The following is an 11927-nucleotide window of genomic DNA, read 5'->3' on the forward strand; positions in this document are numbered from 1 at the left end:
CTCTCTCTCTCTCTCTCTCTCTCTCTCTCTCTCTCTATACCTTATAGATAGATAGATAGATACCGGTATTTATGTACCTTATATATATATATATATATATATATGTAGATAGATAGATAGATAGATAGATATATGTATATATACCGCTATTTATATTTATATATATATATATATATATATATATATATATATATATATATGATTATCTATCTACCTTTTAAGATTTCATGAATGACGTGTCAGCAAAGTACTTCCCCTCCAACATTAACATCTTCATCATCTCGAGCTACGCGACCACCAACCTGGGCAGCCTCGTCATCTTGCTGGGTGTGTGGGTGAAAGGACGCGACTTCACAGACCTCCTGGCCTCCCTGCGCTCCCTCTTAAGAGAATGCCAGAGCTACAGCCTCCTTCCGTACCTCCTTGAAACCTTCTTCGTTATTCCGGAGATGCTACTCACCTGCGTCCTGACTGTCCACTGGGGTATCTCCTTCCTTTCCTTAAAAGAGGCGACGGTGTACTTTAAAATTGCCGTCGCTCACGCCACATTGTCCATCCCATTCCTCTATACTTTGGGCGTGGTGGTGTACGTGCTCTCAGGCCACATCCTCCTGGTCAGCCTCAGGGACACAAACATGGCTCTGGAGAAGGAGTTACCGAGGGGAAGAGGAGGAAAGCCCCAAGAGTCTCTGCTGCTACCCCTGCGCCGCCTCCGTCAGCGCTACGCCTCCCTTCACCGCGTCCACCACCAGGTATGCACGGCTGCGGACATAAATAGTGAGCCTCCCCATTACGATACATAACGAGACAGTGAGCAATGACTTTTGAAACACAGTGATGTAATTTTCGAAACCTAACAAATTTTTCAGATTATTATGTGAGAGTATCATAACGGTTCAACCATGAAATTTACTGATATTGTGTAGTGCTGCCTACTTCTTCCTTAGCCTTTATCATTTTTTTTTCTGTGCCTGCCCTCCTCTCTTGCTATTTCTCCCATCTTTCCTGTCACTTCCTATTGCTTTTCTTTCCTTTACAGGTGGCTTTACATTGAGTGACAAGCCAAATGGTTTCCTGTAAGCCAAGAAACCATTTACAACGCTGTGTGGTAACCGTATAACCAAACCATACGTGCTGCCTACGTGTCAGCAAGTGGGTTGGTGGAGGGTTAGTGTCCCTCCCCATAAAACAAATAACTCAAAGTCAGTGGCCACCCATTACGGGATTATGGCGTCTGGCAATAGATTGATAGTTTGGAAAGATGCAACCCATCCAGAAATTATCAGTATACATTCCAAGTGAATAATATAACAGCAAAAGATAGCTACTGAATATTTCCCTTAGGTCCCAGTCCTTGCTATACTCTTTTTACTCTAACTTGGCCCAGATTTTCTTCATTTTGTGGCTTCTCTCACGTAGCTGTGTGACAGAAAAAGATGGTACTATGGCTCTACATCCTTTCCATAGCACTTCTTCGTGACTGGTATCGTATTCTGGTGTTAATCCATTGCCATAACTCAGGATTCACGATGGAGAGATGGCAATTTTAGGCCAAGTTAGTGTAAAAGGGGTATAGTATTTTTTTTTTAACAAGGTCCTCCTTAAGAACGGCCAGGTCTGTCTGTCACTCACTAAAGTTTTTTTCTCTCTCTTTTTTTACACTAGGTACCGCACTGTCATAGATTTAGTTATATTTTTTTTAAGAGTCTTATGGTTGTAGTAATTTTGTAACTGTTTTCTTTTACAATGCAATGTATCTATTTTCCATTTTATTCATAAGCAGTATCATATGTACATGCACGTAAAAGTACATTAATATTCTAGGGACAACACGAATGATATTGGTCATTTGGGATATCATTCGACCTCTCCTACGTGATAATTTTTCAATCGTGGACATTTATTGTGAAAGAGAGAGAGAGAGAGAGAGAGAGAGAGAGAGAGAGAGAGAGAGAGAGAGGTATAAATTATCTTATCCCCTTCAACCCGACGATGTGTTTTCTTTAATATTCTTTTTGTCTCCTGAAGATTCTGTTTAGCTTGGAGGAGTATAACGTGGCCATTGTCTGTCTTTAAAATGCATAGACTTTTTTACGTTTGGGTTCACATGTTCCCACCTCTTTTGCTGGGATGGTGGTGGTGGTGCAGCTCCGAGAAAGATGGCTGACATGTAGGTAGAACTGACAGGCTTAATAGTATCATTCAGGTAACGCTTCTCTGATGTGGTGACCTTGAATCCACCTCTCCATTCGTGATTGTGAGGATGGTAATGAGTTTCAGGGGCGCACGATCGTTGACATGTAGGTTGAAATGACAGGCTTAATAGTATGATTCAGGAAAAGCTTCTCTGATGTGGGGGGCTTCAATCCACCTATCCATCCGTGACTGCTGGGGTGGTAATGAGCTTCAGGGGAGGTGAGTTCCAGGCCCTCACGTCAACGATCCTTAAGCCAGCCTGATGATACACTACATTTAACTGATTTGGCTTTGATTTGCTGATACTATTGTCTTTTTACACGAACTCGGCCCAAAATTGCCATCTCTCCATCTTGAATGTTGAGATGTAACGATAGATTACTACTAAAATAGGATGCTGGTCCCAAAGCAGTGCTATGGAAGGAATGTGGAACCATAGCATTGTCTTTTTCAGCCACTGAGCAACGTGAAATAAACTGCAAAAGGATGAAGATCTGGACCAAGTTAGGGTAAAAAGAATATAATAATGTGTGCTTCAAGTTTTTCCTTCGTGTTATTGTGCTACGATTTCCGATAGAGGTTCATAGACATTTCTGGTAATTTCCTTTCCCTGTAGCTTTATCATTTTTGTGCACACGCCACATGAGTGCGGAGAGGCGTGCACTGACGTCGTCCTATACAGAGTTTCAGCTTCTTTCCCTGCACAGATGACTAGTGTGCTCTGCCTTCCCACCCTGATCATCGATATGCGGAGGCTGCTTCAAGTCCTGGCCTTTCTGGGGTACGTGCTCACTAACGCTCCTAACCTAGTGCCCGTGGAGCTGTGGGCCATGGTGTTCTACCTCGTATTCACCGTTGTGGCAATATACACCCATGGCAGCGTGGCGGATTATCTCCAGGACGAGGTGAGTGAGAGAGAGAGAGAGAGAGAGAGAGAGAGAGAGAGAGAGAGAGAGAGAGAGAGAGAGAGAGAGAGAGAGAGAGAGAGAGTGTGTGTGTGTGTGTGTGTGTGTGTGTGTGTGTGTGTGTGTAATTATGGCATCATGACCGACAGAATGAGGTTAGAGATGCTTGGTTGGCTAGAGAGAGAGAGAGAGAGAGAGAGAGAGAGTGTGTGTGTGTGTGTGTGTGTGTGTTTGTAATTATAACACCATGACCGACAGAATTAGGAGAGAGATGCTTGGTTGGCTGACTGAAAGATTATTAGAGAGAGAGAGAGAAAAAGAGAGGTATAATATCAGGTTAATCAGCTCAGAGGCTAGACTTGTCCTTCCTTTTCCTAGTAAAGAGAGGATATTGAGAGTAAGTTTATTTTCCTGGGTTTTTCCTCTCCTCCCCACAGGGCACAGGACCACTTAGGACCCTTGCCGAGGTGTCCACGAGTGAGAGCTGGGAGATGGACCCTGAGGTTGAGGCCGAGGTGAGTAAGGTCGACCTCCAACTCCCTCCCTGTCTGTCTTGTCCCGTATACCAACTCCCGTGACACTTATAAATGCTAAAGTGTCTCGTAAAGTGAGTAGTGTTACTTATTGATGCTAAAGTCATATAGGATCATCTACCAATTCCAGTGTTACTTATAAATGCTGAGGTGTCACGTGAAAAGGGTGGTATTATTTATAAATTCTACATATCATTCTCTTCATAAATGCTACTATAATTAAGGTCACAGTGTCAGATATGAAATTTACTCTCACTTATAAAGGCTTAAGTATCACAAAGAGAGTGGTGTTACTTACAAGAGCTAAAAGTGTTACTTATAAAGGATAGCGTGTCACATTTCAACTAGGGTGTTACTTTAAAAGATGTGTCATTTATAAAAGCAAGAATTATTTTAGTGTCAATTCTGTCATAGGGGATAATGTAACTTTTGAAGGCAAGGGTGTCACTGGTAAAGACTACTGGGTTACTTATAAAGACTGGTGTCACTTAAAAATGGATTGTAGTGTCATATGTAAACTTCATAATAGTTATAAAGTGTGCGAGTTTTATTTCTTGGTGTACAAATATGTGTGTTTTTGGTGTTTTAACGACTCTTGGTGTTTGGAGGTGTACATGCTTTTTCAGTGTGTTGATGTATGTATATTATTGTGATGTATGCATGTGTGTGTTTTAAGGTAGGCCTGTGTGTTTTGATGTGTGCTTGCTGGTGTTTCGTGTGATGGTGTGTTGATGTTTTAAAATTTTACTTTCTTTAGCGCATTCCATTCAGTAGAAATCTCTAACCTGGGGAATGATGGTGCCGAAAACCAATCAGAAATGTACTGAGTATGATAAAGAAACATCCTTAGATAGGAAAAGAGGTGTGAATGATGATGATGATGATGAGGATAATGACGATGAGGAGGAGGAGGAGGAGGAAGAGGAGGATGGTAATAATAATAATAATAATACTAATAATAATAATAATAATAATAATAATGATGATGAGGATGAGGATGAGGATGATGTGTGTGTTGTTCTTCTTGTTTTTGATGATGATGATGATGATGAACTGGCAAATACTGTGTGAAATAAGTGCTGAGTGCTGATTTTGGTGTGTGCTGATCCAGATGCTGAGGCTAGTCAAGCTGAGTGAACAGCCGCTGATCACAAGGCCAGCTGGTCTCTTTACGCTGGGACGCTCCAATCTGCTCCCGGTAAGTCACACACACACACACACACACACACACACACACACACACACACACACACACACACACACACACACACACACACACACACACACGCACGCACGCACACACACGCACACAATCTTCACTCTCACTGGCCAATTTAATCTTTCACACACACACACACACACACACACACACACACACACACACACACACACACACACAATCTTCACTCTCACTGGACAATTTAATCTTTCACACACACACACACACACACACACACACACACACACACACACACACACACACACACACACTTAAGATACAGGCAAGATAATTATACAAGACATTATGAGAAAATGACACTCAGAATTTCCCCTCATGTCCCACGTTATTGATTAAAGAAGCTCCCTAACACCTCATCCTAAGAGATTTATTTCTGGATATGGCTTGTTAATATCCTTTTGTATGTTTACTTATGAAGAGTATGGCGATATGGGAGGGAATTTATGTAACACAGAAGTGGTGAGTAAGGTGTAATAAAGAAAATAAATCGCTTAGGAAAAGGTGTTAGCGAGCTTCATTGTCCGACGATTTACTGGTACGGTTGAGATATGGACTCACGTTGAAATAAGGAGAGAGACTAACGAGGAGAGTGTATGTAAGGTGAAGGAGGTGAAGGAGAGGGAGGCCGGGGATGAGATGGAGGGATGGAGTGGAGAGGTAATATGAGAGAGGGGGGTGTGAGCTGTGAGCAGGGCAGTGAAATGACGGGGGACAGTGCAACATGGAGGCGATTTGTTTGTGGCTACCCCAAGATAGACTAATATATGTTTTTTCCCCTTCACACCTGCACAGATGGCTACAGCAGTGACGACCTACCTGGTGGTGCTTCTTCAGTTCCATTTCCAGTCCGAGCCCAAGGACTCAGTGACCCCATCTAATCTCACAGACTGCAGCCTTTGCCCCTTGACCTCTGCTGCTCCTTTCGAATGAACGACGTGACCTGATGTTCCTGATGTTAGAGAATTGTCGTCAGTTAAAGAAGCTCCCTAACACCTTTTCCTTAATGATTTATTTTGCTTATTACGCCTTACTGTACTCTTCAGTGTTACATAATTCCTACCAATATCGCCATACTCTGCATAACGTACACGAAGATATTAACCACCCATATCTGAAAATAAATCGCTTAGGAGAAGGTGCTAGGGACTACTTTCACCTGAACCTGGCAAAGATTTTCGTCCTTGATCAGCTTATTTCTTCACTACCTCTTTTGCATAGCACTTCTTCGTGATTAGAACAGATTTTCGTCCACGTGTAGGTCATTGCACGTAGCCAAATGGGAAGAATAAGATAATGTTATAGCTCTACACTACATCCTTTCCGTATCACTTCTTCGTGACTAGCCCAGATTTTTCGTCCCTATACAACCTATTTTACGTAGTCCATAGGTAAAAAATAATGCTACAGCTCTTCACCACATTCTCACCACAGCACTTCTTCGTGACTAGCATCATATTCCAGTGTCAGTCTGTTGTTATAAATCAGCATTCAAGATGAAGGGGTGGCAATTTTAGGCCAAGGAAAAATGAACAGAGTTGGAACAGAGCCTTAGTCTCGAAAGGATGAGTTCGAAGCAACGAGAGGCACGTAGAGTTATTATGATTATTATTATTATTATTATTATTATTATTATTATTATTATTATTGTTGTTGTTGTTGTTGTTGTTGTTGTTGTTGTTGTTGTTGTTGTTGTTGTTGTTGTGTTATTATTATTATTATTATTATTATTATTATTATTATTATTGTTATTATTATTATTATTATTATTATTATTATTATTATTATTATTGTTATTATTATTATTGTGCCACCAGGAGCTTAGGTTTGTCCTCTAGCTAAAGTAGGGTAGCTTTTGTCTCCCATACATCGAAGGGCACTACAGGACTGACGATGTGTGTGTGTGTGTGTGTGTGTGTGTGTGTGTGTGTGTGTGTGTGTGTGTGTGTGTGTGTGTGTGTGTGTGTGTGTGTGTACTTTTTTTCTGTGTATATTTATATGCATGTACTTTTTTTGGTGTCTGTTTGTACTTTGTTTACATAAATTTGGATATCTGTTACAAAAAGGTAGTGATAGATTCTAAGCTTCTTACTCAGAGGAATGGAATCGTCCGCAGTTAGAAGGGATAAGATACCTAGAATTGTCCCAACCTTGAGCGGGTTCACGAAGTCTGTCTGTATTGTGGTAAGGAGGTAACTGTAAAAAATAAATGTAATATTACTGGTTGTTTTCCTTGTCCCTTTTCCTTACGTCATTATTATTATTATTGTTATTATTATTATTATTATTATTATTATTATTATTATTATTATTATTATTATTATTATCATCATCATAATCATCATTATTATTATGGTGGAACGGCGATGGTAGTTAAACTTTGACCTACACTTATGACCTCGACCTTTGATCTAATAATCTCAAAACAGCAGGTCAACCCCTTGGCTAACCCTCAACCCTTCCACCGAGTATGGTTAAAATTCGTTAAACACTATTTTCGTCACACACACACACACACACACACACACACACACACACTTCCCTTGGCATTTATCAACCACTTCACCCCGAGTACGTCATCTATTTTTCTAACTCTTACCGCAACCAGACGATTTTCTGAGCTTAATCTACCCCCCCCCTTAACCTTCAAAATCCACCACATCGGAGGGATTTAAGAGTGAAGGGGTTAGTGTATGAAAAAACCATCTGCACCATCCACTCACTTGCTTAAGCTGGTCCGCCTGAAGTGCGACGCAGTTATAATTGACGTAACTTGCATGGTATTCACTTGGACGGATTTTCATAACTTTAAAAAAATATGGTTAGTATTTCTCGCCCTCGTGCTCGTCCCTAACACCTGTTCCTCAGCGATTTATTTTTAGATATGGCTGGTTAGTATCCTTTTTTGTACGTAATGCAGAGAATGGTAATATTAGATGGAATTATGTAACACAGGAGGAAAGTAAGGTGTACTAAAATAAATCGCTTAAGAAAAGGCGTTAGGTAGTGTCCTTATTTGACAAGAATACCTGCCTTTGACACCTGATACAAGCAAAGTGACAGGTGTTAGAGTAATATAATAGGGGACGTGGCCATGGAAGGGTTAATCTGCATTTGCTTTTCCCCGAAAGAGAGAGAGAGAGAGAGGAAGGTGGGCACAGGTGATGGCAGACGGAGGAGGGAAGGGTGACGGAGGTAGGCAGGTAGGTGGGAGAAGAGGCCAGACGGGGGCCGACTAGAGAGGAAATCAGGCTGGCAGCGTGAGTCAGTGCGCCTGTAGCAGTAGTGGAGGGAAGTTGTGTGTGTCTTTGCTCCGATCCATCGTCACTGAAACCCCTCGTTCTCCAATTACATCTCCTTGGTTGGTCGTAAGGCTTTAAAATACATACGCATTTACTTATATTTATCATTTAAGTGAAATTTAGCAAAGGATCATTAGCTTTGACGTGAATATAAGGAACAGTATTTATAACTTTGTGCGTTCCTGCCAGCGTTCCTTTATTGTCATATATTTTTCTTGTAAAGCCACTCAATACGATTATGCTTTTTTTTTTTTTTTTTATGTTAACAGACGATTTTATTTATGTTAAGGAAGGGCCTCGTACTGAAGAGGTTAAAATATCTGTAACTCATGGCAGTGACGCTTCTATCAATCTGTTTATCTATCTACTCTTCCGATAGACAATTAAATATACTTATAATAAGGACCTTTGTACCTGAAGATTTACTGAGGAAACTAGTGAGGTGTAAGCTGTTTTTATTTTTATTTTCATTTATTTATTTATTTTTGCAAATACCTTCTTTATCACATATGGTCATTATTTTCATCACTCAGTTATCATCATCTTTCTTCACTATTGTCATTTTCACCATCATCATCATCATCATCATCATTATCATCATCATCATCCTTCCAAGCATTATCGTCTTCATCACTGTCATCATCATTTTATCACTGCCTTCCTTATCATTGTCATATCATTATTACTATACCTTCATTACTGTCATCATCATCATCATCATCATCATCATCATCATAGTCTGTATCTGTTACTATTTAAATCTGATTGTCACTATATTATTATCATCATCATCATAATTATCATCATCATCATCATCATTATTATCATCATTGTCTATATCTTTTTCCATTTAAATCTGACTCTCACTATATTACCCTCATCATCGTCATCATCATCATCATCATCATCATCATCATCATCATCATCATCATCATCCCTCTCACCACTCACAGGAGGCGGGATGAGGCGGCGTCGCGTGCTCAGAGTGGTCATCATCACAGCTGCCGTCATTGTCACCATCATCACTATCATCACCACCTTCACCACCACCGCACCGAGGAAGCGACACAGGAGGGTGAGTGTTACGTGTGTGTGTGTGTGTGTGTGTGTGTGTGTGTGTGTGTGTGTGTGTGTGTGTGTGTGTGTTCATTTTCCTACTTATGTGTGTCCATTTTACTTACATATGTATACTTATGGCAGTGTAAAAAAAAAGTAGAGAGTTGTTAGGTTAGAGGTTAGGCAGACTAGTTTAGATTAGCCTCCCTACCTATCCCTTGAAAGGAAGATGGTGGACTATTTTAGAAGGGCCTACTATTACTACTACTACTACTACCACCACCACCTCGTCAGTTTGTATATGTATCTGACAGGACGCGGAGAAGAATGACACGGTGACAGGAAAAGGGAAAAAGAAAAACAGGAAACTCATTAAAAAAAAAAAAAGCCACAGCTGCATAAACATCCTGACGAAAAATCTCTATATATATTATGCTGGAAAAGTTAGAAATAGAAACAGACAGTATTAGAAATTGATAGATATATAGACAGTATTTTCATTAGAGTGTGGCTGCTTTTCTGAGATGGAGAAACAATGGGATTTAAGAAGTGGTGGATTTTGGGGTATGTTTGAGTGATTTTTAGGAGATAGTGGGTTTTCTCGTGATTCTGGGGAGGGGTGCCTTCACGCGGTGGCAATGATATAGCCAGGCACCCCGGTTATATAGGAGTGTTCTTCGCTTCCCTCCCTCCCCCCCTGAGATTTTAAATGAGCTTTGGGTTAATAATAATAATAATAATAATAATAATAATAATAATAATAATAATAATGATAATAGTAATAATGATAATAATAATAATAATAATATGTTTTCTACACGCATTCAATGACAGTCCTTGAAGTCCAATTGAGAGTCCAACAGAATTTATATACTTTAATTATCAACGTAATCCCTACAGCCAGCGATTTATTCTAGGCAAAATAAAATCGTATAGCGCTAGCCAGAGTAAAATAAAAATCGTCTCTCTGAATGAATTAATGGAGATATTTTTTTCCATCTCGTAAGCTGACTGAAATCGCGTGTCAGTCCTTTCAGTGCTCTGGTCACACTTAAGTACTGGATTCTAAGGGAGGCTTTTGTTCAGGTGCAAGGACTAGGGAGAGAGAGAGAGAGAGAGAGAGAGAGGAGAGGAGAGGTTAACAAAGATTAATATATAACTTAATACTCAGTGACAAAAAAGCACTATAAAATCTGCATAGCTTTTGTGTAACTGACCCATTGGATTGGGTTTCCACTACACCATGTCTCCTCTTTCTGTCACCCCTCCCCTCCTCTTCCTCTCACCCCCTCCCCTCCTCTTCCTCTCACCTCCCTCTCCTCCCCTTCCTCTCACCCCCTCCCCTCCTCTTCCTGTCATCACTCCCTTTCCTCTCACCCCCTCCTCTCCTCTTCCTGTCGTCCCTCCCCTTCCTCTCACCCCGTCCCCTTCTCTTCCTGTCTCTTTTTCCCCTCTGCCCTTCCCTTTCCCATCCTCATCCTGTTTCCCCCTTCCCTTCTTATCCTTTATCCCCCTTCCCTCCCCTTTCCTCTTGCCCCTTCCCCTCCCCTCCTCTTCCTGTCATCCCTCCTCCCCATCCTGTTTCTCTCCCTCCCTTCCCTTACGGTTCCACCCTCCCTTGCATTTCCATTCACCCCCTCCTCTTCCTGTCGCCCTCTCCCCCTCAACCCCCCACACACTGACGACCCCTGTGAGTGTATATAAAGGGAAGACAGCTCGTGACGCCCCTCCCCCCCCCCCACACACACCACACTTCCCACCACACGGTCAGGAAGTTGCCACACTATCCCCCTGTACCATCCCTTCGCCCTCCCTCCTCTCCTCTCACGTCCCTTCCTGCGTCTCAACTCACACCTTCCCACAAGTTCACATCTCATCAGGTTCCCGGTCCACATGTCAATTACAGTGTGTCGAGAACTTTATGTATAGATAGATAGACAGATAGATATAAGTAGATAGATATGCAGGACATGAAGCTGGAGTTGGGTGTATGGATTCAGAAAAGGGGAGTGTAGGAGTAAAATAAAAGGTGTGTGTGTGTGTGTGTGTGTGTGTGTGTGTGTGTGTGTGTGTGTGTGTGTGTGTTGTCCCCGCTGGTGGCACTGAGGCGAGGTGATGAAGCCGACACCTGTACCACCACACCACCTGGATGAGAGAGAGAGAGAGAGAGAGAGAGAGAAAAAAAAAAAAAACTTTCGAAAATTTTGCACCAAATTTTGATAATATGAAAAATAAATACACTAACTTTTCAATAATGACGAAAATTAATGTTACTTTGTGAGAAGAAGTGGATAATTATCAAAAATATAATTATAATAAGAGTGTTCTGGTCGGTTAAGGAAGCTCCCTAACACCTTTTCCATAGCGATTTGTTTTCGGATATTTCTGATGAACGTCCTTTTGCGTTATTTATGCAGAGTTTGACGGTGTTGTGAGGATTTATTTGACACAGAGGTGGACAGTAAGGTGTAATAAGCAAAATAAATCCCACAAGAAAAGTTGTTAGGGAGCTTCCAGAATATGCGTCTTCGTCCGTTTTGGCATGCATCTGGAAAAGGCTGTGCACGGACATAACTGGCTAATTTACGTACAGGCGTGGTCAATAATTCCTTAACACGGACAGAAGTTCAAGCATATTATTCAGTAAGACTCGACCTTCCTTCACGGTTTCTTTGCTGCATTTGTGAGACCTCTCTAG

The 11927-nt window shown here is 41.3% G+C and overlaps 1 protein-coding gene across 1 annotated transcript in view; it reads left to right on the forward strand.

Moving 5' to 3' along the window:
• Positions 1–227: 227 nt before the first annotated feature.
• Positions 228–11927, forward strand: part of LOC145404884 (polypeptide N-acetylgalactosaminyltransferase 14-like) — a 91041-nt gene continuing 79341 nt past the window's right edge. The window contains exons 1-4 of the mRNA XM_080276385.1: positions 228–752; positions 2904–3101; positions 3539–3616; positions 4746–4832. Coding sequence (XP_080132511.1) covers positions 228–752; positions 2904–3101; positions 3539–3616; positions 4746–4832 — 888 coding nt within the window. The remainder of the gene's footprint in view (positions 753–2903; positions 3102–3538; positions 3617–4745; positions 4833–11927) is intronic.

This window comes from Coenobita brevimanus, chromosome 65 (assembly GCF_032717465.1).
Source record: "Coenobita brevimanus isolate Jiangsu-jjx chromosome 65, ASM3271746v2, whole genome shotgun sequence".
NCBI classification, from domain to species: Eukaryota; Metazoa; Arthropoda; class Malacostraca; order Decapoda; family Coenobitidae; genus Coenobita; species Coenobita brevimanus.